The 26725-nt window shown below is 45.3% G+C and overlaps 1 protein-coding gene across 2 annotated transcripts in view; it reads left to right on the forward strand.

Moving 5' to 3' along the window:
• COL4A6 (collagen type IV alpha 6 chain) overlaps nt 1-26725 on the forward strand; it is an 823409-nt gene that overhangs the window by 322950 nt on the left and 473734 nt on the right. For both annotated transcript variants that reach the window (XM_069211616.1, XM_069211626.1), the window contains exons 5-8: nt 8657-8791; nt 10096-10140; nt 15632-15748; nt 25420-25488. In XM_069211616.1, coding sequence (XP_069067717.1) covers nt 8657-8791; nt 10096-10140; nt 15632-15748; nt 25420-25488 — 366 coding nt within the window. The remainder of the gene's footprint in view (nt 1-8656; nt 8792-10095; nt 10141-15631; nt 15749-25419; nt 25489-26725) is intronic.

A 26725-nucleotide genomic window follows, 5' to 3' on the forward strand; every position in this document is an offset into this window, starting at 1 on the left:
TTGTGTCATGCTACCTCCCGATGAAATGGTGGCATTGCAATGTATGGGAAACTAATTTACGTCTCAAAAATAAATTGACTTGTACTTTCAATTCTCTATTTGATAGTTACATTATATACAGAAAGCATTTTTTTGTTTTATTTTTTTCACCACAGCAGGCTCTTTTAATATTTTAGTCATAACTCAAAATGCAATCTAGACCTTTTGGAGGTGACAGTGCTTGTTGTGTATAGTTGCTCAGTGGATTAAGGCATCCACTGCTGAAATCTGTGTTTGACCTCATAGCCACAGGTTTGAATCCCGGTGGGTCTACTTACCTTTTTATCCTGCTGAGGATGATAAAACGAGTACCATTAAAGTGGCTAAGAATAAACATCTGTTATTCAGTGCCAAGATGTCTTCAGAGTGAATGTGTGCTTTGCAAAAAGATATGTTGCATTCTGTTATGTTATGTTTTATAAGAGCTTTCAATATTCTACAGGCAATCCATTTATATTACTTTATATTAATAATTATTTATAGATCACACATACTCATACGCTTCTTGGCACTGTATTGGAATTGAAAAGTGATAGATCCTGGAAGACAAACGGATTGGCCGACAGGGCTGGCAATCAGTCCTGCTTGGATTGTCAACGAAAAGATAGAATAATTCATGTTTTTGCTGCTGTCACTGAAAAGGCCTGTTCACCAAAGGCAGAAGGGTGGGTTCTGTACTCATGGAATAAGGCAAGCTAGGGCAGGTTTAATTCTCTCACAGGCAAGCTAGGGCAGGTTTAATTCTCTCACAGATTGAGGCCCTCTAAACTTTGCTGCTTGGACGTCAGGAGTTTTGGAATAGATAGCTCTATGTGTGATCACCCTAGCCTTAAAGAGCATTCTGTTGCAAACACAGAGCTGCCATTGCGAGGTACACATAGTCAGTGAGATGTGATCACTGCGGGAGAGGCCAGAAACCAACTATGCTGTTGACTGATGCGTAAAGAGTTTTTTTTCTGGTGCAACTAAATAAGAAGCATCCACATAGTCTAGGTGGGATGTTGGGGCATTGACTATTGATTTGTGAAGTAGAGGATCACTGAATTGAGGATACGTTTTAAGGTCTTCACATAGAGAAAACATGTATCTGAGACTTTAGTAACCTACATTTCTAAGAACAACTTGGTGTCAATGTAGATGCTGAGATTAGGTACAGCTTTGGCTAGATCAAATCAAATCCTTAACATTTATAAAGCGCGCTACTCACCCGTGCGGGTCTCAAGGTGCTAGGGGGAAGGGGTTACTGCTGCTCGAAGAGCCAGGTCTTGAGTAGTCTCCGGAATGCGGAGTGGTCCTGGGTGGTCCTGAGGATGGTGGGGAGGGTGTTCCAAGTCTTGGCCGCCAGGTAGGAGAAGGTCCTCCCACCCGCCGTGGAGCGGCGGATGCGAGGGACGGCGGCGAGAGCGAGGCTGGTGGAGCGGAGAAGACGGGTGGAAGCGTAGAAGCTGAGGCGACGGTTGAGGTATTCTGGCCCCTTGTTGTGGAGGGCTTTGTGTGCGTGGGTGAGGAGACGGAAGGTGATCCTTTGGCTGACAGGAAGCCAGTGCAGGTATCTCAGGTGTGCGGAGATGTGGCTGTTGCGGGGTATGTTGAGGATGAGGCGGGCGGAGGCGTTTTGAATACGTTGCAGACGTTTCTGGAGTTTAGCAGTGGTTCCTGCGTATAGGGTGTTGCCGTAGTCCAGGCGGCTCGTGACGAGGGCGTGGGTCACGGTCTTTCTGGTGTCGGCGGGGATCCAACAGAAGATCTTTCATAGCATGCGGAGGGTGAGGAAGCAGGAGGATGATAGGGCGTTGACTCGTTTGGTCATGGTGAGAAGTGGGTCCCAGATGAAGCCGAGGTTTCGTGCGTGGTCTGAGGGGGTCGGTGCGGTGCCAAGGGCCGTGGGCCACCAGGAGTCGTCCCAGGCTGTCGGGTGTTACCGAGGATGAGGACTTCTGTTTTGTCTGAGTTCAGTTTCAGACGGCTGAGTTTCATCCAATCTGCGACGTCTTTCATTCCATCTTGCAGGTTGGTCTTGGCGCTGGTGGGGTCCTTGGTGAGGGAAAGTATCAGTTGAGTGTCGTCGGCGTAGGAGGTGATGATGATGCTGTGTTTGCGTACGATGTCGGCGAGGGGGCTCATGTAGACATTGAAGAGTGTCGGGCTGAGCGAGGAGCCTTGTGGGACGCCGCAAATGATCTTGGTGGGGTCTGAGCGAAAAGGTGGGAGGTAGACTCTTTGGGAGCGATTGGAGAGGAAGGAGGCGATCCAGTCCAGGGCCTGGCCTTGGATCCCAGTGGAGCGGAGGTGGGTTATTAGGGTGCGTGACAGATGGTGTCAAAGGCAGCCGAGAGGTCGAGGAGGATGAGGGGCGACTGTTTCTCCGTTGTCCATCAGGGTTCTGATGTCGTCTGTGACTGAGATGAGGGTGGTTTCTGTGCTGTGGTTGGCTCGGAATCCGGACTGAGAGGGGTCGAGAAGGTTGTTGTCTTCAAGGAAGTTGGTAAGCTGCTTGTTGACGGTCTTCTCTATGACTTTGTCAGGGAAGGGGAGGAGCGAGATGGGGCGGAAGTTCTTCAGGTCGCTTGGGTCAGCCGTAGGTTTCTTCAGTAGGGCGTTGACTTCAGCGTGTTTCCAGGTCTCGGGGAAGGTAGCAGACGAAAACGAGGTGTTGATGATGGTCTGGAGGTGCGGGGATGATGTCGTCGGCTTTATTGAAGATGAAGTGTGGGCAGGGATCCGAGGGGGCACCGGAGTGGATGGAGTTCATGGTGGCTTTGGTCTCTTCTGTGTTGTTGTGGGTCCAGGCGTTGAGGGTGATGGCTGGGGTTGTGGGTTCTGTGGTGGTCGGCTGGGTCTGGAGTCTGAAGCTGTCGTGTAGGTCGGTGATCTTACGATGGAAAAAGGTGGCAAGGGAGTTGCAAAGGTCTTGTGAGGGCGTGTTGGCGTTGGGGTTGGAGAGCTCTTTTACGATGTTGAAGAGTTCTCTGCTGTTGTGGCTGTTTTTGTCCAGTCTATCTGTGAAGAAATTCCTTTTGGCGGCGCGGATCAGGTGATGGTGTTCGCGGGTAACGTTCTTGAGGGCAGTCATGTTGTCTGCGGTGTGGTCCTTACGCCAGGCTTTCTCGAGGGTGCGACAAGTTTTCTTTGATTCCTTAAGGGTGTCAGAGAACAGAGAGGTTTTTTGGTGTTGGACTGTCTTGGAAGGCGTCTGAGGGGAGCGAGGTTGTCTGCGCAGTTGGTGATCCAGTTCGTGAGGCTGAGGGCTGCGTCGTTGGGGTCGGCGTAGAAGGTGGGTTGGTTGTCGATGAGAGTGGAGAGAAGCTGTTCTTAGGGGATTTTGTTCCACTGTCGACGTGGGATGGGTTGTGTGCGGAGGTGGCGAGTTTCGCGTCGGAAGGTGAAGTGGACACATCTGTGGTCGGTCCAGTGTAGAGCAGAGGCGTGGCTGAAGGATACGTGTTTGATGAGGTGTTTGATGAGGTGAAGGGCCATTACTCTGGCCATATGGATGAATTTGTTTGGTAAGTAGAAGCTCTGTTTTCAAGGCATTACCTTTTAAAACTTTCTTAACCATAAACCAGCTAGTTAGTGAATAACAGTCAGCTAAGCTTAAGGGTTGGGATGCCATACGCTGACTTTGAATAGGTTGCGAGAGACCAAAGATCATTTGGATGCTGTCAGGTTACATGTAGAACTTGCTCCCTGCAACAGGTAGCACATTTTTAGGGCCTCCTCTACAGGATGAAAAAGAAGCATGAACATGGATCTGGGAGGGACACCACATGGGTTCCTGCTGGGCTCCGAACGGAACGGGGGAAGCCCCAAAGTTTGGTTTCTGTTGGCCAGAAATAAATGTATCCAGGAAAGAGCAGCGCCTCTTAACCGTGACTCCTTTAATCTTCATATCAGAATGGTAGGCTCAGTAGCATCAAGTGTTGTTGAGAGGTTGAATAAAACCAGTACCCCCAAACCACCTACATCCGCGGTGCTTCTGACATCGTTAGGATTGATCTGAGAATCATTTTGGTACTTTCAGGTGGGTAGAATCCAGATTTGAATTGATCTAACATTTTGCGGTCTTCTACATGCGCAGTTGATCCAAGGCCATTTTTTCACGAATTTATAGTAGGCATGGCAGCAAGGAAATCGGACAGAAGTTGTTGAAATCGTTCGGATTCGGCAATGGATTTTTGTTTAACAATTAATTTATGGTAGACATTTTGCTGATATTCAGCTATACAAATAGTGAGGTTGTGTTTTTAAAGTCAGTGATTTGTGATGAAGTTAATACGCACACAGGCGTTGTAAGCCTGGGGCTGCCGTTGTCACTATTCAAAGTGAATTTCTACTTCTCCCTCTCTCGGCAACAGGAGCAGGTTTGATCTATTCAGGTTATCTGAAGCCCCTAGCAGGTGGTGCCCCTCAGTGCATACCTTGCTTTCTCTTGCCGAATTGTCAAATGTGTCAGGGGTGACTCAATACTATACCTGTGACCCTCCAGCCTAACTTGAGAACAAAATCTGATGGGCCACAGCGAAAGCATCCCTACCAAATGCAGTCTGAATTTAAGCAAGGAAGCCAGTAGCTAATTTCCTGCCATACTTAGTCAAACCATAATTTTTGTTGACAAAATAAAGAAAAGGCTTACCTGAATAGCCTGGCTTTATCCTCGAAAGGAATTATTTCTCTTTTTTATTGCCTAAACCATATCGTTTGTCTGATTTAGCTGATAATGCACTACTAAAGAGCACTGATAAAGAGCAGTATCATCTTTAGATGTTCGTACTTGGCAAAATTGTCCTTTAATGCACATGATTCTTTGAGCTCCCACTAGGACAAAGAGGTTCCTAAGTATCGTAGTCAGTGTTTATCACCCAGGATCCTGCTTTACGTGAGTAATCTATCTCCCTGCTAGCTCTTCGGCGCATGTGGCTCACTAGCTTAAGCTCTGAGTTGTAGGGCCCGTTGCATGGTCATTGATGAGGGGGGGATCTCTGAAATGCATCTCATCCAGAGCTTTCCTACATGCAAATGAATTAGATCTTAGCTTGGTGTCTGAAAAGCAAGCTCAGACTATGGCTTAGGATGTTTTTGAGATCTCTATTTCTCTTCTTCCTTCTGAATCTCTCTTCTTATTCTGGTACAGCTCATCAGCCTCCATCCTGCCTTCCACATTCTGTAAAAGCACCTTCTCAACATCATTCCTCGGGAGTCCAAGAGAGAACTAGTGATTAAGCTGTAGCATGCAACCAACCCCCTTCCTTGAGAATGGGAAAAACAAACCCTCAGACTGTAATGATTGTGTCATTTGACTGTCCTGCAAGCAACCAAAAGTAGTGCATATCTGCCCTACCTCTTTCCTCTACCTTTGTGCAGCGCTCCAGTGCTGTGGAGGTAGCATCTCACTACGTAAGTCCCCATACACACTAATGTGCATAGGTAGGTTTGAATAAGAGTAAGTTAACAGCAAAAAAGATTAGGCCTTCCTTCTTCATTTGTGCAAAGTTCTTCTAAAAGTTTTTGTTTTTCAGGGAGAGAGTAAAGTGAGAGTTAAGGAAGCTTTGAGCATTATATTCATGACTTGTATTCATACAAAGTTAGATGATGCCTAACATTAGCATGAGGCTTCATCTTACAAGATGCAAAGGACCACGAATTGAGACTATCATATGGTGTCCACGGTTACATATTTCTCTGTGATACTACCTCTTCTTTTCTTAGAACATCTTGTAACTATGTCCTTGAGTTACTGAGTGTCCACTGTTGCAGAGTGAGGCCTATGGAGTGGCAAAGCTTGTTTCTTCAAGGAGTTACTCACTTCATCAGTCTAGGAAGTGCCAAGTACCACTTTGGTCTTTTAAAGGCCCACTCTGGGCCTATCGGTTTTTCCATTATTGGGAAAAGTTGCATACAGTGTTTGGTAGTGTGGCGGCGGGTGGGTCATACTAACTATATTTCAGACATCTAGAAAAGTAAAAGAGATAAGGACATTGGGTAGCCAAAGGATAAACCGAACGGTGTGTGGTCCAGTGTCACATTTCAAGACTGTTGAGCTTGTAGATCTTATTCTGGTAAGGCCAACAATCAGCATATCGTTCTGAATATCTTTTCCTATATTGATTTGGAGTAAGGAGTTGTTTCCCCTTGTCCCTGATTTCCTATAGGTTTCTGCTGCCTTTGCTTTGCATTACCTTCTATGCTTACATTTCTGTTGCACATTGTTGTAAGTCTCTTGTAATTCTGAAAGCAGTACAATCACAAAGAGCGTTTTTTGCCATGCAGTTCTTTACTGCCACTGTTGTATTTTCCTGTACACTACGATTTGGTTGTTTACACATATTTGCCTTTCAAAATGTGTTATGCCACAAAAACATACCCTTTTCTTTTTTCTTCACTTTAAAGTCAGAGTACCATATTATTGAACACATGCTGAATATTTTATAAATTTTGATTGACTACAAAATGTTTTCCTACATTTATCACTTAGTTTCAGTTTTATTCTGACTGTACAAAATGCCCAGTGTAAAATAGATAGTTTGGTCTCACGCATTGGACATGGGACCTACTACCAGTCTAACAGTATTGAATCCTATTCACAAGCTATCATTTAGCCTTCACTGGTTGTAAAGCTCAACATATCATAAAATTCCATAAATATATCCATTCTCGCTTTTCCACAATAACAACAAGATAGGTTTACAGAGAAAAATATTTACCAGGTGACACAGTTTAGAAAATCAAAAAATCTAAAGTAACACTTGAATGGCATACAGTGTGAATATCCAGGCGGTTTCATGTTTTCATAAAATGCCAATAGTTGTATTCACTTGAGGTCAGAAGTACCAGGTCACATAGCCTTAGTCTATCTTGGCAACCTCACCATTTCAGAACCTGAGGAAGCGTGTGTCATAGGACGTTACAGTACCACTTCATTTGGAAAGGATGGAGGAAGAAGCCCCTGCACGCAACTGAATTCTAATAAAATGTGTCACTCGCTCATCCTCTTAAAAACAATTAATTTTTATGCTTTATTACAAATTAAAATATCTTATGATATACTTTAGAGCATGTAATTATTATGTACTATATTCAGCTCCGTAATACACAGCTCCAGTAAGCATCAGCAACATCTTGACTGTATATAGACTACTTAGTTGAAAATACTGGTACCAGGCAAAAATAATCTCCTGCAAGCCACCAGACATTGTGGGTTTTAAAAAGCAAACCAGAAAACATCAGTACTTCACATACTAAAGTACTTCTCAAACCATAAGCAGTATTCGTTGCAAGATCACAAAGTCACATGGTTCAACCTTCATGGAGTAACTTAGCGATGGCGGCCTTGTAATCACCCCATAGTCTACTCTTCTACTCTCGCTTTGGATGATGTTTCACACCTGAATGAGACCTCTTCTGTGATGATGATTGATTTACTTGTGTGTTAAGTCTGCACGGTCCATTTGCCACTGTTCGGAGTGCATTACTTTGAAGGCATCTTACTGGTCTTTGCAAATTATACTCTGTTCACTTGTTGCATTGGATGCCAGTTCATTACAGAAATGTTTTTTATAAATGTCTGCATGGGCTGTCTTTAAATATCCTATGCATAAAAATAAATGCAACTTCCATACCAGACTTCAACAGCCAGTGGTTGACCTTCATTCATCAAGTTTGTTGGTAGAGAGTGCAAGGGATTTGTTGCAATTGCTGCTAGATTTTGCAACACTGCCTCTTGTTATGGAAGGCCAGTCTGTGTTATGCTTTTTCAAAGATGCTGAAAACCTGGCTATTTTAGTTCGCTTACCATTAAGTGAATCATTCGGATTTTTATATGATGTGCTTTGTTGTTTTTTGTATTTCTTTTCAAATCTTTTATTTTGTGTATTTTTATTATTTAAGTTGTTATGCTGTTCTTTGGTGCCTGGTAATTATTCGGTGTAGTGTGCTCTAGCCTAGAGAAGTAATCTCCTGTTTCCAGCTCTAAGCGTGGTTTGATTTTTGTCCTTTCATGAACTGATACATGCGCACCTTCTATGTAATCCTATTAACTATTAGTTGATTATTTTCTAATTTTACTTATACATTTTCACACACTCACTAACATACGTACCCTTTTCAGATGCTATTGAGACCCACATACCTATTTTCAAGGGATGCAGCATCGTAATTGATTAACTGTGTTTTTGTGGGTCATGTTGTCACCTGTGGTCCGCGAGGCACAGTCCATTACTGCCTCCATGAGTTTCACTAGATCCTCCCACTAAACATTGCACTTGGAAGGAGGGTAGGGATATCCGTACACTATTCTCCAGTGTTGGCATGAAGATATCCACAGAAGTTTGGCAGGAAGTAAATAGGCATTAGTTGTATTAAGAATTGGGGGTGAGGGAGCTGATCAAATGGTGAAATCACTCCCACACAGTAAATGATGCATTAAATAAAATATGTGAAAAGATGGTTGGTAAATAATTCAAAGACAAAATAAATTCTAGAAGGAAATTGAGTGGTTCGCTCAAGTAAATGTAACTGGAATGAGTCCAAAAATGATTTTGCGTAAGAGATTTGCAAATTCTTTTGTCAGTAAGATGTTTGAAATTATGTCCTTATTTGTCTGTTGTGTGCCTTGTTTTAGGGTCGACCAGGACCACTTGGACCTCAAGGGCCCATGGGCCCTCCAGGATTTACTGGGCCTGAAGGTGTGGCCGGACCCAAGGGTGAACGGGGGACACCTGGTTCTCCTGGAGCATCAGGACCCAAAGGAGACAAGGTGAGTACCATGATCTGCTCTACTACTGATGGGAGCACTACACTACTGGCTGACCGCTGGCGTATCCGATTTGGGGCTGTCACATAGTGCTTTCACAATACACCCAGTGTTTTTGGATTGTGGGTAACCATTTAATTTTTTCAACTGAGAAACTGACCTACAAGCGGCACGGTATGACAGGCACATGTTATTTGACAATAGAGAGGCACTCAGTTTGCTTGCAGTATCCCCTTCTAAATTACTTTGTGGTATGATATAAAGGACAACTTTATCGTGCTGTTATAGGTAAAAATAAAGAGTTGTTGCCAAAGCTCTTGTGATAAGTCTCTATGCATTGTTGTGAAGGGAAACGCTCCCCTATAAGGCTGGTTAGAGAGCGATCCTGCATGGCTTTACTGTGCAGCCCCATGAAATGAGACAGGATGGTGGTAATGGAGCCTGTCTGGACTGATCGTTGTGCAGGACAACCCTATTCTGCAAGGCTTGTTAGAAGGTACTCCTGCACAGCTTTGCATGCAGCTGCATGAAAGGACTTAAGATGGTGGAGATGATGGAGTTTCCCGTGATCAACAAGAGAGCTGGTACATTAAGAGTGATGCACCAATTGTTTTTGCACAGAGCATTGAATACATCGAAAGGCACAGACTAACGAGACTAGTAATGAGACATTCTTTCCGAAGCAGCCAAACCGAAGTGAAGAGTGAGTGCAGACATGCAACAGGCATCTGTTCAGGTTGGATACTAGTGAGAGACAAACACAACAACACCCCAGAGAAGTCACACATCCTGTGTGAGAAGTTATTTCGAAGGTGACCAGGATGCATGCAAGGACCATTAAGGCCGAGGATGGACAAGCCTTAAAAACACAAATGTTATATGTCCTCAAGTTATAGGGATCATCCTTAGCCAGACTTGTTTATGCATGATGGGACTTGTAGGTCCATACCTACACCATGAAACCACACATAAAAAGCCAAAGTGCTGTTGTCCAGAAATCCATGACAGGCTGGATTGTACCTCCTGACGTGCTGGGTGATGGCAACAGTACTGCTGACCAAGCCTGAGACCTGCAGCTGCTCCGGCTGATGTGAGCTGTATCCCACTCAATTAGAAGACCAGCTGTGTTTATCGATTAATACGAAGACATAACTTCCTGCAGCTCTAACCATTCCTTTGGGTGTTCACTCTTGTACTTTGAGTCTTCAGAATTAATTTAATCACCTCAACCGAAGACCATTTTTAACAACAGAAATGACAAAATGATGCACCAGAACGCTGACTATTCTTGTTTCTTCTCTTTGTAGGGGCCAATGGGAGTTCCGGGATTTCAAGGCATTAATGGCATTCCGGTACGTAGGTTGCTATGGGTGTAAATATTTGAATATATGTGAAATATATACATATGTGTCCATACATGGTTTATATAGCTGACACCTGCCTCTGTGTAAGCCAGCGCTGCTTCGCATTACATTCCAGAAGTGAGGCGGCTATGGGATGTTTACAGCTTGCCCTCGTGTTTACATAGGAAAAGTAATACAGTGTCTTGCAGAGGTCAGGGGGCGGCTTTACATGGGTCCCTTGTAGATGTGGGACCGAGTGTCAGTGAAAAAACAGACAGAGTTGTGCTTATCCCCAATCCTAAAAAGGATGTGCTCAAGGCGAGTTCTGCATATTTGCCTAGATGCTCACTTGCTTCTGAGTCTGTACCTTGAGTCCACAGACGAGTGTGTGGAAGCCCAGTGTTTCCATTTGGTGGTAAATCTCTTGTCTGTAGTTCATGTAGACCGGTTTACTCAGATTTAGGATATTGCATAACTGAACCCTTTATTTGGTATCCATGATCAAAGTTGTTTTAATAGCTACTTTTTGTACTTTCCACAGAGGCTTTTGACTATTGATTTTGGAGTCCCAGGCTTTTTGACTTGAGATTTTTCCCTCAGACGATTGACCTGTTAAGACATGTCGCCCTTTTAAAGCTATGGAGGCTTGGTCCTAATTTAGAATTTGGCAGACTGGTTACTCTGTCACAAATGTGACGGATAACCCGTCCACTGTATTACGATCTCCATTGGCTGTAATGGGATCGTAAAACAGCGAACGGGATAGCCCTTACGTTTGTGACGAAGTAACCCCGTCGTCAAACTCCAAATCAGGCCCCATGGGCCTGATTACAACTTTGGAGGAGGTGTTAATCTGTCCCAAATGTGACGGATATACCACCAGCCGTATTACGAGTTCCATAGGATATAATGGACTCGTAATACGGCTGGTGGTATATCCGTCACTTTACCATCACTTTTGGGACGGATTAAGACCTCCTCCAAAGTTGTAATCAGGCCCCAAGTCACAGAATAACTTGAGCCCTATGTTTGTCCATTTCAACGCTTTAATGTTCAGCTGAAATCAGACTGATGTCTATTGCCGATGATGACTGCTGCAGCTTGACATCGCTGAGGAAGTTCTTTCCTTTTTTACCTGCGCCTGCTCCTTCTTCCCCATTTGCTGATCTTCACCTCTCACACAATACTCCTTCCAATTTTCCTAAGATTACCAGAAGATGCCATTCCACGTGGGGCACAGCTCCAGCCCTTGGCTTTGCTTAACAACCGAGGGTCTTCTGCAAGTTACAGTCCTGCATCATCTCAGTTTATCCAACTGTTCCAAAAGTACCATGGTTGTGGAAGTAACTGCTAAACTGAAATATGCTTTCCTCAGTAACATTCGACATGTCAGAAGAGAGGCAGCTGTAGCCATCTCACTCGCTGATGTCACTGCAATTGTTAAATTGTGTCTACAATTCCAATAGGTAGAAATCAATTTTGTTCCCAGATTAGGTCCTTGACATAAACATTCCCAGAGTTCAAAAGATGAACTGCAGATAAATTCAAAGTTATAGAGGCCCGTGAACCTGGCTGAGATGGCCAGATGGCCTTCTAGTGTCATTTCAGATATTTGTCAGAGTTTCCTCTGTCTCAGTGGTACTTAGAATGGCTGCCAATCCTGACCTTTAATGTTAGATGTTTTCAGTGTTACTCAGCCGTATTTAGTCTACCAAGAGCATGATAGGTTTAGGTTAGAAGTCTTGGATTTAAACTAGTGAAATAAATATTTACAGTCATAGGGTAGACAGAGTGGTTATGGCTCTTACTTTGCATCAGTCTACTTCTTGAGCTTATAATGCTACTGCAAGACCTGGCGCATGAGTGTTTGTGTGCCCTTTGTCTTGGTGTGACATGTAAAAGTGGTGTACCGGTTGAGCACTGAGAGAGTCACCCTAGTTTTGAAACTGAAGTTGCCAGCCAACCCCCTGTAGCCTGCTCTCTGTTTTGTTTCATTAAACACTTGGCCCTGGCCACTGAACAGGCCTTGTTAGATGTCAGCTACAGGTCCATCCCAGGAGAGATAACTGAGCTTCCTTCATAAAATGAAATGAGAACAGAGTCCTTGAATAAAGCGAGGACAGAGTGAACACGATGGAACACTGTGGTTTGTTATTTATGTAAAAACTTGCATTTTGTAGCTTTCATTAAAACAGAGTAAAACAGCATGAAAAGGATTTGATCGAGACACAAAGGAAAACTGCTCATTAAGAATATTTTCCAACGTTGCCAGTGCAAGCCTGACCAAACCCGGGGCAGAGGGAGAGGACTTTTGATCACTGCCCTTTACACCTTTCCTGTTTAGTCATTTTGTATACTTTCCCCTTGTCGGTCTGGCTTTAGAAGGCTTGGACTTAGGTGTTTAAAGGTTAAATGCTTAAGGACATAGTGGATGATATGAACGCGTATGGAAAGTTTCAATAAGTGCTATAGGATATCCATCCCCCAGAGGTATGGAACCAGATCAAATGGTTGGTGTCCTGTCACTGCACAGTCCTGCAGTGCACGGCACATAGTACACATTACCTCAGCCACTTTGTCAAACCATTCCCTCAACTGGAATAAAATGTGGGTACCTAGAGCCAAGCGATACCTTTAGTAGTAGAGTGAGGTTAAAGGTTAGAGTGAGTGATGTTTAGCTCTAGTCATCATAAGGAGCGGGGTTACGTTCAGGCTTAGGGAAAAAGAAACATATGATTCCCTTCCTGATAGCATGAAGAGTAGAGTAAGGCTTGAGGTTTAAAGTTAAGGTACAGATAAGGGATAGGTGTAGACTCATGTAAAAGACTTGTCTCGGATTGTAGTAAGGGTGTAGATTAACAGTAAGGAATAAGTATGGGTTACGGTAATAGTAAAGAAAAAGTTTAGGTTTGCGCAAGGTTAAGCAATAGGTTAAGGGTCAGAGTAATAGAAAGTTATAGAGTAAGGATATAGGGTACCAATAAGCATTGGTTACTGTAGTCTAAGTGAAGGCTTGATTCTCAGAGGATGTGGGGAAGGTTTGGGATTGATGCTAAAGGATTGGTCCATGGTCAGAGTAAGAGATACGTTTAAGGTCTAGGGTAAGGCTAAGGGATAAGAGTAAGGGCAGGTATCAGCTAGGAGAGGTTAAAGAAAAGCTTTTGGGTTGATCTTAGTGCTGCGGGAAGGGATAGGTTAAGGGTCAGATAAGAGAAATATTTAGGGTAAGGGTAAAGGATAACCATAAGCATAGCCAACGAATAGTGTAATACAAACAGAAGGTGCAGGTTTGGAGTTGGGGTATGGGTGAAGGAATTATTTGGGATTGGTGGTAAAATAAATGATTGGTTTGTGGTTGCGGTAAAATATAAATTTAAGGTGAGGGTAAGGTTGAAAGGTAACAGACAGACAGGTATATGGTTAGGCTGGGGTGTTAAGGTAACATTTAGGCTGCGGTTAAAGACAGAAAACCTAGATGAGGTACTTTTGGTAACAAAGTAATGGTATGAAAAAATTATACACTTATTGTAATGTAGATACTGTTAAGGTAATGACAAGTGGATGCAAAGAGGTGAGGTAGTAGTCGGCAAGGTAACATCGGAAGAGATAGCATAGATCCACACCACAGCCCCATTTGCACTCATCCTGGTGCAGGGTAGTGAATTGCAGGGCTGTGACAGAGTTAGGAGCTTGGAGTGTCCCTGGGGTCCTCAGCAACTCTCTTCCATTGAGGATACAGGGGGTCATTCTGACCCCCGCCGGCGGCGGATGCCGCCGGCCTGGCGGGAACCGCCAGAAGACCGTACCGCGGTCAAAAGACCGCGGCGGTCATTCTGAGTTTCCCGCTGGGCTGGCGGGCGACCGCTAGAAGGCCACCCGCCCGCCCAGCGGGAAACCCCCTTCCACGAGGATGCCGGCTCCGAATGGAGCTGGCGGAGTGGAAGGGGTGCGACGGGTGCAGTTGCACCCGTTGCGATTTTCAGTGTCTTCCACGCAGACACTGAAAATCTATGTGGGGCCCTGTTAGGGGGCCCCTGCAGTGCCCATGCCAGTGGCATGGGCACTGCAGGGGCCCCCAGGGGCCCCACGACACCCGTTCCCACCAGCCAGGTTCTGGCGGTGAAAACCGCCAGAACCAGGCTGGCGGGAAGGGGGTCGGAATCCCCATGGCGGCGCTGCTTGCAGCGCCGCCGTGGAGGATTCCCTGAGGCAGCGGGAAGCCGGCGGGAAACCGCCGGCTTCCCTTTTCTGACCACGGCTTTACCACCGCGGTCAGAATGCCCCCGGAAGCACCGCCAGCCTGTTGGCGGTGCTTCCGCGGTCGTTGGCCCTGGCGGTCCATGACCGCCAGGGTCAGAATGACCCCCACAGTTCTTATCACGGCATCATTCTTCTACCTGAGCCAGGTCTTGTCTTAAGCCCCTTTTCTGAGGTTGTAAGTTTACTTTTTACTACTATTAGAGGGGCAACTACATTCCTTTCAGAGCACAATGCTGCTGTCATTATACTCTTCATCTCTGCTCTAAGCCACAAGTGTGTTTCAGTCACTCTCACCTAGAGTGCCACTGGACCAGGGAGCATGGCCCAGTTTTCTCACACGAACACAGCAGATGTACCAGGTGTCCTAAGAAATATTATGAGAGGTTTAGTAGGAAATGGTTGAAGTTACCGACCCCATATTGCCAATTTGGCTCCATGTGGTTGCGTGTGACTCCAACAGTCAGGCCTGGCTTTTTTGTGCCAACAGCTCTCTGTCTGCTGCAACGTGTCAGTGTCTACACGGCAAGGGAACAAGCAGCCATGTACGGAACATAAAGTCACCTGTAAGCAACACAGGCCGCCCTGCTCACAGTCACTCATAGTCTAGTTTCTGTGTCAACAAATATTAATGAGTCCGTGTTATCAGACGTTATCTGAACATCCAAAGCAATTTCAGTGTTTGACACTTAACAGTCCACCAAAGTGTGAGAGAAAATGATAATCACCCACATGCTTTCAGGCTCCTGTGCTGAGAGTAAATTAGTAAAATCTCTACTGCTTTGCCTTGGGAACACTTGGTGCCAACATTCCGTGGGTACTTGGTGTGGAACAACACATTTAATCTACAAGGACTACATAGTGGGAAAGACCTTCTACTGCAATGGTATTGACACCTTCTTAACTTATTTTGAGCAAATTGTGATGATTATAAACTATTTCTCTAGTGTCTCTTGACATTCTTATTTTGAAAACCTATTCTCTTAAATGCAACACAGCAAACGTGTCACAAAATCTTAGACAAATGACAAGGGACATCTATGTCAATGTCAGCATGTTTTAAAATGTAGCTGGAATGACTACATTCTCAGCAGTGGATGGCGAAAATGTGTCAGAGTTGTACGCAGAGGTCAGTTTAGTAGGTTAATTGGAAACCAAAATTGAGCGCTGAAACTTCTGATTACAAGTTCTCCAAAAACGATGTGGTTTCTTCTCAATATGTATCTTTTCTTTGTACAAACAGGGGCATTCAGGCCAGCCTGGCGTGAGAGGCCTCCCTGGCCTTGATGGCTGTAATGGCACCATCGGCGAGGACGGACTGCCTGGCTCAGAAGGATACCCTGGGATACCTGGTTCATATGTATGTTGATTTGTTTTTTCTTGTGATTATATAGACTCTAGTGCTGGATCAGTTACAAGTGTTTAGCTCAACTATACAGAATAATAGAGGCAATAAGGCATACCAGTGTATTGTATATTAACGTCAGTAGGGGCATTTAACATGTGACTTGCCTTCAAATATATGCGTCTGCTAATACAGGTATTTGTTGCACAGCTCGGAAAGGTATGTATCTGTTGCCAGAGGTTTATATTGAACAGTTCTGAACGATATGTGTCTTTTGACACAGGTATTTGTTGCACAGCTTGGAAAGGCATGCATCTGTCAGTAGAGGTATGTGTTGCACAGCTCTGAAAGCCATGCATCTGCTGGTAGAGGTATGTGCTGCCTATTCTTAAATTGTATGCTTCTGCTGAAACAGGTATTTGTTGCACAGCTCTTAAAGGTTTGTACCTACTGGTATGTGTTGCACTGCTTGGAAGGGAGATAAGGAATAGAAATATATCGTATTAATGTGAACTGGGTCATTTCCCATGGTCATTTGCATGTTTGTGACCTGCCTTAAAAGTTGTGCATCTGATGACACGTGTATTTGTTGCAAAGATCGGAAAGGCATGCATCTGTTGGTAGAGGTATGTGTCACACAGCTCGGAAGCATATGTGTCTGCTGGTAGAGGTATGTGTTGCACAGCTCGAAAAGGTATGTGTCTTCTGATACAAAATGTTTGTGGGGAAAAAAGCTTGGAATGGTATGCATCAGCCAGGAGAGGTATATGTTGAACAGCTCTGAAAGTTATGTGTCTGCTAACACGGGTATTTGTTGCAAAGTTTGGAAAGATATGCATCAGCCAGAAGAGGTATAACTTGCACAGCTTGGAAAGTTATGCAGATACTGTTACAGATTTGTGTTGCACAGCTCTGAAAGGTATGCATCTGCTGTCACAGATATGTTTGCACCACTCTGAAAGGCATGGATCTGCTAATACAGATAAGTGTTGCGCAGATCTGAAATGTATGAATCTGCTGGTACAGATATGTGTTCCACAGCTCTGAAAGGTATGTGTTAGAAATGGGGGTTCTGGTTGGCAAGGGTATGCACCTCATACAGGCAGAAATCACCACTCTAGTCAGGTCGAGTCAGTTACACACCAAAGATAACCTGTACTCACCCCCGTGGTAGCTTGACCCAGAGCAGTCAGGCTTATCCCCAGAGGTTATGTGTAAAGCGTTTGCGCAACACACTCACACGAGTGACACAATAAATACACCACAAAAGAGACTCCACACAATATTGTATAAAAATATAAAGTATATTATACCTACGACTTTAGACCAATACAACACAAATCAGTGTCTACTTTGCAACTGTCAAAAATATAATAATGGGTGCAACCAGAAAACTACTGCCAACCATCATCAAATAAAACATTATTTTGCATATTATACCAAAAAGAACAGCACACAGGATGCTGGTTATGAAAGAACACCTTTGAGCTACCAGAGCTCATCAATCTAGTAATATTGTGCATAATGTGTAAACAGCGTGGTAGTACTCGTTGTCCTGATCAAAACAAGATTAAAAATTGCAATACCATAAGTGGGTCGTAAGACATCCGTATCCAATGAAAAGTCACCAAGCAGTGCTTTTTAGGCTAGGTACGTTGCACACTCTAAGACCATGACATTAGAAATGCAGCTATCACTTTTCTGATATGCCTGTGAAGCACAGTGAAGTCAAACCGTAAGAATGCAGTAATTCTTTTTTCTGATATGTATGAGGTCAAAGTGTTAGCAATGTGTGGTGTAAATATGGGTCTCTGAATTGACTGTGCTTCTATTAGGTCCTTTACAGTATTGTGGTAGCTGCACTGGTTAATCAGAGGTCCCAGAAGTACCTGTGTTCCTATTAGAATTGGTGCAATACCTCTGGGGAATCCCAACGATTCCCAGAGGGGATTGACAGCCAGTTCTCAGTGGCCAGAGAGTTGTAGGGGAATCAATACTCCTTACTCCAGATGTTGCGGCTCGCGGCAGCAGCTGACACTCAGTGTAAGTGTAAGGGATGCTGCCCATGACGTGCAGTACAGCCACAGTACTGCCCCGAACAGGAGAGAGGTGCAGCCGTGGTGATTTCTTCTCACCAGTCCATGCGTCCCTTTGGCTCTTGAGAGAGAGGTCGCCATGGTGATCTCTTCCCGCCGGTCCCCCGTTATCTTGGTTCTCAAGAGAGGGGTGGCCGTGGTGATCCCTTCTTGCCAGTCCCCTTGTCACCGTGGTTTTCCAGGGGTGGCAACAATACCTCTCGCAGTGCTGCACGGTGCCACCTTGCAGAGGAGAGAGGGTGGACATGGCAATGCTGGTCTGCCCGGTTCTTCAGGCAGCACAGCAGTTTTCAGTGGCATGCTGTGGAGGCGATAGTGCTGCCACTCAACACAACCATCCGTCCCAGGCAGACGTGACTACATGGGTGGAGCTCTGCGGAGGTTGTGGTACTTGTTGCAATCCAAGCAGTGGTGCACACACGGGCTTTATGAAGAGAGCAGGCACAGTAGCTTGATGTTGCCAATAAAGTTGTTTTCTGCCTTAAGTTTGCAAAAACCAAGGGGGGCAAGCAAACAAGCCCCTGCGGAGCACAGGGGCACGAGTCTCAGGCAAGCAGCAGGCCAGCACATAGGACTAGATGCAAAGGGGCAGTTCCACCTCAACAAAGCAGGAAGTCCAAATGGTAGTGCCCTCCTGGCAGCACAGTAGTGCCTATTTGGGCCACAGTCCGGGAGCAGCTGGTAGCAGGGCAACCAACAGGAAAGCAGTCCTGAGGAGTCCTGTGTGCAACTCAGCAGTCCTTCTGACAGCAATTCCGTCTCAGTTCTAAAAGTGCTCTCCAAATCAGGGCCGAAGGGCCTGATGCCCAGCTTCTATAAGGTGAAAGACGGTTCCTGCCATATCTGACCAGTTCCAAGAATTTCGATTCACCCCTACTCTGGCTCCAGACACCAGTAAGGTGTAAACAAGCCCTTTGTGTGAGTGCAGGACACAGCCTATTCAAGTGTAAAATGAACCCCGCCTCCCCTCCCCTCCCAGCCCAGGAGGGCCATCAGTATATAGATGAATACAGACGTAAGCCTGTCACACCTAACCACGCCCCCAATGGATGGCTGTCTGGGAAGTGTGCTCAAAGTGGAGCTGTTGCCCTGCCCTAGATGTGGATTGGAGCCATGCTGTAAAGCACCAGAGTTATAAGCACAGAGAAATTCCTACTTTCTAAAGGTAAAAAGAACCGATGATTGACAGAATGCTGAACAATGCAAACCCTCACGCCCAGTCACAAAGATCTGGGTTTAATCCATTGTTTTTTTGCCCACCATGCTATTCCAGTTTGGACCTCACTGAAGAAAGCTGGCCTGGTGTGTGTGCTGGGTACCCAAGGTACTTACACCTTATACCAGGTCCAGGTATTCCCTCTTAGTGAAGTGTAGGCAGTGTCTAGAAGCCAGGCTGTCTAGAGGTAGCTGTGGATGAGCAGCCAAGGCTAATCTAGGACACATGCAAAGCTCATGCAAAACCAATGTAGTCACACAGCACTTACACACATGAAAGAAAACATTCAGTTGTACAAAAATAAAGGTACTTTATTTTTGGAACACAATACCACAAAATTACACAAAAATTACTAGAAGGGCAACCCTCCAATAGGAGGTAAGTAATACACTAAATAAATACACTAGCAATCAGAAATAGGCATAGAAAAGGTTAGAAAACAGTGCAAATAGCAATAACCTATAGTGACCTTAGTTGGAGCCTAACCATATACGAAAAGAATGGAATGCGAACACAGGACCGCCACCTAGGTAAGTGGAATGTGTAGAGGGGAGCTGGGAGTACTAGAAAACCACAGTTGTAGGTAACACAGTACCCCCCAGCGACCAGGAAAGCAAGAGTAAATCACTGGCATTTTCCCAAACCACCCAAAAGGAGGAGAAGAAGAAAAAGAAGACACCCAGAGAAGACTGCAAGAAAACCAACTGTGGATTCCTGAATGAAAGAAGACCTGTGGAGATAGGGAACCAGTCCAAGAATAACAGTGGAGTCCAGGAGGAGTAGGAACTACTACCCACCCAGCTGTACTTGAAGGAGTTGGTCGACGGTGACGAAGAACAAGTCAGCACTGCAGCCCTAGAGCCGGAAAAGTGTTCCTGATGAATGCAGAAGATGTCCCATGCTGGAGTGAAGATTGCAGACAGATGGTGTAGGAATTACACCAACAAGCCTTGGCAAAGGCACACTTGCTGTTAGTGGAAAAACGATGCTGCAGGGGACCAGCAAGGCCTAGGAGGACTCAACCCAGGAGGGGGAGTCACAGGGGACCCTCAGCGTGGCAGAGAGCCCACAGGAGCAGAGGCAGCACCTGCAGGAGACCCACAGAACGGGGACGCAGGAGTCGGAGAAGAGGACCACGCAGCACTACAAAAGAGGATCCCACGCCGCTGGAGAACCAGGCAGGAGGCTGTGCTTTGCAGGAAGGAGTGCTGGGGGCTGGAGCTGCACTTTTCCTGAAGGTCCCTTGGAGGAGATGCCAGCAAGCCTTGGCAGCTGCAAAAGACGCAGTGCAAGGAGTACTGTCCTACGGGGGAAGGCAAAGGCTTACCTCCACCAAGTCCAAGTTGGACAGCTGTCAGAGAGGACCAAGAGGACTACTCCGGACCACCACCTGTGATGCAGGATCCACGGCGCTCAAGATGAGGGGAGATCCATATACCCGATCGTCACTTCTGTAGGTGCCTGCGGTTGCAGGGGAGTGACTTCTTCTTCTTGTGCAGGCTGAAGAGTTGCTGTCTTCTGAGGATGAACGGCCAGGGAAATGTTGCAAAGCTTGCATGAGTCATGGAAACAAAGTTGCAGAAGAGTCTTCTTCGTGGATTGCAGCGTTGTCGGTTCCTGGAGGGTCCAGTTTCAGTTCCAGTGGCCAGAAGTCCAAGTGGAAGTTGCGTCGTTGTTGGTTCCTTGAGGGTCCAGTCACAGGTCTAGTGGCCAGAAGTCAAAGTGGAGGTTGCAAAGGAATCCTGCTGGAATATTGCAAGCCGAATCTGAGGACCCACCCAAGAGAGAGACCCTAAATAGCCCTGAAAGGGCGATTGGTCACCTAACCAGGTAAGCTCCTATCAGGAGGGGGCTCTGACATCACCCGCTGGCCTGACCACTCAGATGTTCCCAGAGTTCCCTGCCAACCTTGGAAACAAGCTGGCAGGACCCAGGGACCCTCTGGAGAAGCTCTGAGCACCATCCTTGGGGTGATGATGGACACTCCCCTTTCCATTGTCCAGTTTGGCACCAGTGCAGGGACTGGGGGTCCAGGAACCGGTGTGGACTGTTTTATGCACGGAGGGCACCAAATAAGCCCTTCAAAGCAAACCAGTGGCTTGGTGAAGCTACCCCTCCCAAGCAATTACACCTATTTCCAAAGGGAGAGGGTGTTACCTCCCTCTCCCAAAGGAAATCCTTTGTTCTGCCTTCCTGGGCTTGATCAGATGAGGGGTGACAGCAGCTGGGCTACCTGGAAAACCCTATACGACTGGTGGTTGCAATGCGGGGGGTCCTCTAAGGAGCCCCCAGAGTGCATGGACTCATACTTGCAACAGTATTGGGGTATGATTTTGATACCAAACATGTCCAGGTTCGGAGTTCCCATTATGTAGCTGGACATCGGTAGTGACCTATGTCCAGTACACTCGTAAAATGGCATCCCCACACTCACAAAGTCCAGGAAAATGGATCTGGAGTTTGTGGGGGCGCCTCTGCTAATGCAGGGGTGCCCTCACACACAGGTACCTGCACCCTGCCCTTTGGGCTGAGAGGGCCTACCATAGGGGTGACTTACAGTGATCTGGTGCAGCAACCTGTAGTGGAAACGTGTGCATGCACCTGTTTCACGCAGGCTGCATTGGCAGGCCTGCAGAACCCTTTGCATGGGCTCCTTATGGGTGGCAGAATAACTGCTACAGCCCATAGGGATCCCCTGGAACGCCTGTGCCCTGGGTACCTAGGTACCATATACTAGGGACTTACATGGGGGGACCAGTATGCCAATTGTGGGAAGTAAAAGATACAGTTTATAGGAGAGAGCAAAACTACTGGAGTCCTGGTTTGTAGGATCCCAGTAGACACAGTCAAACACACTGACAACAGGCAGAAAATGGGGGTAACCATGCCAAGAAATAGGGTACTTTCCTAAACTCGCCATGTGCAAATCAGTCTTGACCCTGTACCCCCTGAGAACAGTCAAGCCCGCCCGAACTGCCAAGCCAGGTTTTTCCTGGACTGGAAGCAAGCATCCTGGGACCGGTTTCAGGGTAACTGGCCAGAGTAGCTTGAATCCAGTAGTGCAGTGATCACGTGACCCACGTCTGGGCAGAAGATTACAATGATGCTCAGTGACTGGTATGTGCATTCTTTTAGTGTGAAACCCTAAAACCTCAAAAAGAAACATGGTGGATCTTTTATACCACTACATAGGGGCAGGTGATGCTAAGATTCTGACCCAGCATCACAGAACTTAGCTTTGACTTTGAAAATGAAACTTCAGACCATAAATGTATGGAAAATATCCCAGGCTGAGCAATTCAGTGATTCCAGTGAGGAATCAGATCAAGCGTTGCATGTTGGTGACCCACAAGGATCAGTTCTGAACATAAACTGTTTGATTTCCAGCTGAACCATAAATCTTCATAAAGTCTGGAGACAGAAAAAACAGAGCAAACAGGCAAGTATTAAAGCACTAGAACTGAACTAGTAAAATCAACTTGATGCTCAAGAGAAGTAAGGAATGTAGTTCCAGGAGGCTCTAACCTGAACAGAAAGTGGATTTCATGCCGAAAAATCTTCAAGAGTTCAAGCTTCAAGGTCTAAAAAATATTAAACTATTTTGACAATGAAAAGATTTCATAGCCAGTCAGCATTGGCCATATTTGACCAGCGTCAATTCCTCCTTTGGGGCAGAGGAATGTCGCCTCTCTACCTAAAACAACCCCCAGGGTTGAAGAATAAAATGGTAATAAAAGTTCATTTATTACCATTTTATTTTCTATCCTCCCGTCTTAAACCAAGTTTCAGGACTGAGCAGGACTACTGCTGCTGAGTGGCAGCAGTGATCTTTGCACAGTGTAATGGTGCGCATGTCTTTATGGCTGTCTGTCTTGCGACGGCCAGCCGACATGCGCACTTTAAACTTCTCTAACCTAGCTGTCGTAAGACATTTGGGTTAGAGAAAGCACAGGCCTCCAGTGCTCCTAAGAGTGTTGAGAGAGGCAGTTCCCACCAAACCTGACACTTCTTTCATGAAAGCAGCACAAGGATTGCCTGAGAGAAGACCGGAGTGAAGAGGATATCGGACGTCGTGTAGCAAGCAAGTTGTTTTTTCTTTTTATTTACATACACCACTCACCTTGCATGCATGCAGGCACCAACACCACATTTGCCCGCCCCTCCACTCTGCCTACGTGCCAGTCGCCCCTGTATTTGACACCACTTCTAGCTCTCATATTATCCTACAGTTGCCTCCTCAAAAAGAGACAAAGTTTGGAGCCTGACTTCTCGTAGTGTCATCATTCTGTACATACTCAGTCACCACACCACGCTGAAAGATTGGCCTTGCCTATGACGGTCCCACTTAAGACAATGTGAAATCACAGCGTGAAGCAAATGAGGAAGAGAGACTCTTGGAAGAGCTTCAGACAGACTCCCCTAAGGACCAACACGCATCCTACCTTGTGCACTCTTCACCACCAGAGCAGGTATCCTCTTACCATCCAGTTAAGTGCAAAGGGCAATGCGTTCTTCTGCTCCCTGTTGGTAACATCATGTAGATGAGTTTTCAAGATTTGCTGTTAAATCTGTCCCCCCCAGAGTAGCAACAAACTTCAGATCAGGAACCAGTATACAGGAGGGCACAAGCTTCAGCAGACTCAGTGATTGTAACTTCTGCAAGGAAGAGGTCGTTGAACATGCTTGCAACTAAAGCTCTTCCTGCTGACATGGAAATGTTCACCGCATTGTGGAAAAAGATGGAAGTAGCTGAAGCAGCACAGCAAAGAATTAGCAATATCTCCACACATGAGCACCGCACTGCCTCCTGCTTGTGAATGGCACCTCCAGTGTCTGAGTAGGAAGAAACATTCCTCAGAGAGGGTTTTGTAAATTGGTGCCTGTCAGTGTCCCAGCGCCATGACAGCACAATTACAGGTCAGCTCTCCCCCTGGTGCACCTTAAATTCACTGTAGCACCTCCTGTTACCTGGCACAGGTATGCGGCACATGCCTCCGGTGATGAGCTCGGCAGGCAGAGGCGCTACAGGGTGAAGGAACCAGCGCCCTGAAGATGACTCTTGGCAGCTTCTGAGAGCTTGGCGGCTACCTGCAGGGCTCGCGAGATTTACAGCCTCTTGTTACAAGCAGCACAAAACATCTACTCTATAAGCAATTATCTTTAGCGTTTAATTTCAGTGTTCAGTAACTTGGCATTACTTATTAAAGAACAATATTTAGTTTGTTTTAAGAGTCAATATACCCAGTTAATTAACGTTACTCCGTTTATCTAAACCTGAAACCACATATTTGTGTGTTCTGATGCGGTTCAACCTTGGATCTGTGTGCCTCACGGTTCTACTGTTTAGGTGTTCTTTTCCTGGCACATCGATGTAATGGAAAGAATATCATCAAACATATTTCATAAGTGCACGTGTGACCATATGCATTAAGAAGTAACAGTAAGGCTTTGGTGCTCTAGGTACTGATAAGAATTTTCTCTGTTGCTCTTGAAATCTGCAGCTCTACCCTCATTCATGTGAGCAGAGAATAAAAACATACCCTACTACGCACCGGTGTATTTTTCCTGGTTAGGGTTAAACATAGAATGTATATGCATGGATCCACATACATGCATATTATGTACATCATGTATGCTTTCTAGCACTTTCCTACTATTAATGTTTATAGCATGCACCTGTAGGTCAACACTAGGGACTCTTGATGTTCAACAACAGTAAAGAAAATACATATATAAATACATATTTCTCATTATCTTCCTTGTACTGGCTTCCTGTAGGCACTAGCTTCCGTTCAAGGTGCTTGAAAGGTCCTTTAACACCTGTCAATGTCATGCAATCGGCTTATTTGAAATTCTCCTTCTCTCCAGAGTCGCTGCACTATCTGTTGAGCCTCTAAAGAGAGAGGGGATGTCCTGGGTATGGGAATCTCTACCACCATTAAGTTCTGGCTGCACAATATGATACACCACAGTATGAGGGATGTTCACTCATTCTTACTACCAATAAATGCATGCCTATGAGATATTTGTTTTCCTGGTTTACTTTATGCAGTTGCCTGCTCAAGGGTGGTTTGGATCCGAAGCCTGCCTGGTGTTAGTAACCCGAAGGTGGTGCTGGACAACATGACCTAGAAATGTCTTACTGATCGTAATGGTTGTAACATCCCACAGCGAGTTTCAGTGCTGTAGATACTGTGTAGCCCAATGTTTTTAAATATATATGTAGGCAAGGAAGATATTGAATGATTCTACTTGAAGAGAAAGTGAGGAAATGCTTTTGTAAAGTAAATGTGAGGAACAATTTAGCTGCAACCTCAGTTTTGTAACTATGCAATGCCCTTCTCTCAGTGTGTCTGTATTTTACCCAACATTAGGGTCGTGATGGTCCGAAGGGTCAAAAAGGGGAACCTACGTATGTTCAAGATGGTGTGAAAGGAGAGAGGGTAAGAATCCCATATTCTTTAAAATTCATAAAATATGCAAAATGGCCACAAAACGTGCCAGCATTGTAAGCCAGAGAAGTGTGCAGCATTCAGAACATAGGGGGTTATTCTAACTTTGGAGGAGGTGTTAATCCGTCCCAAAAGTGACGGAAAAGTGACGGATTTACCACCACCCGTATTACGAGTCCATTATATCCTATGGAACTCGTAATACGGCTGGTGGTATATCCGTCACTTTACCGTCACTTTTGGGACGGATTAACACTCCTCCAAAGTTAGAATAACCCCCATAGTGTCAGATTAATAGCAGACAAGACCACACGCCTGACGAAACGTGGATTTCAGTCTTACAGCTATCAGAGGCCTGGGGGGCTTCGTGTTCCTAGTCAAACTTCTCACTCATTGAGTCTGTTTGCAAAGGAGATTGGCCTGAGGTGAACGTAACTCAAGGAGGAGTAAGCTGAAACAGGAACAAACAGGGCCAAGGACTCCTGTGACTTTATATTGTTTACTCATCACAGCTACTGGAGAATTCTCTGACCCGAGAAATGGCAGAAGCTTCTGTTCTCGTAGACCTGTTCCTCATTGTTAACTTGTGTATGTATGGCTTTCTAGATGTTTTACCTCGTTTGAAGCATTTTTGTGCATATTAGGAATGGGATTTGCATTCCTTTACACTTTCTGCTAGGTTGATTGCACATGTTTCAATATAGTAATGGTTTTAAATGTCATTGTTTTTTATGGTGATGCAATATTATTGTTAGTTAGCTCTTTATAATTCTATGCGGTTTCACCAGCCTGTGATCAAAAAGTAATGTTCTTTAAAATTAATGTATGTTGTTTTTCAGACTTTTGCAAAAAAAAACTCAGTGTTGCTAAGTTGTTTCCATCAGAACACATGTGGTGGCCATTGCTATTACAATTTATTTTCCTTCTTTTTAGCCTTTACTTTCTGGGTTAAAAGCATGAAAGATTTACAAGGTGCTCACACGCCTTGCCTCTACACTCCTTCATACCCTATCTTTTATTTGTCTGTCATACAATTATCAGCTTAAAAATCCCACACTCAGAGTTATGCTGCTTTATCCTACATATTTTCTGTTTATTAATGTTGGCAGCTTGCCTTCTGTGAGACTCTCATGATGTTGAACCTGGGGGCAGAACAGATTAACCTCCGCCCACTAGTATAGAAAAGGACCTTCGCCTTGTTACTCGCATATGTCACAATCTGTCTTCT

This window comes from Pleurodeles waltl, chromosome 2_1 (genome assembly GCF_031143425.1).
Source record: "Pleurodeles waltl isolate 20211129_DDA chromosome 2_1, aPleWal1.hap1.20221129, whole genome shotgun sequence".
Lineage (NCBI taxonomy): Eukaryota > Metazoa > Chordata > Amphibia > Caudata > Salamandridae > Pleurodeles > Pleurodeles waltl.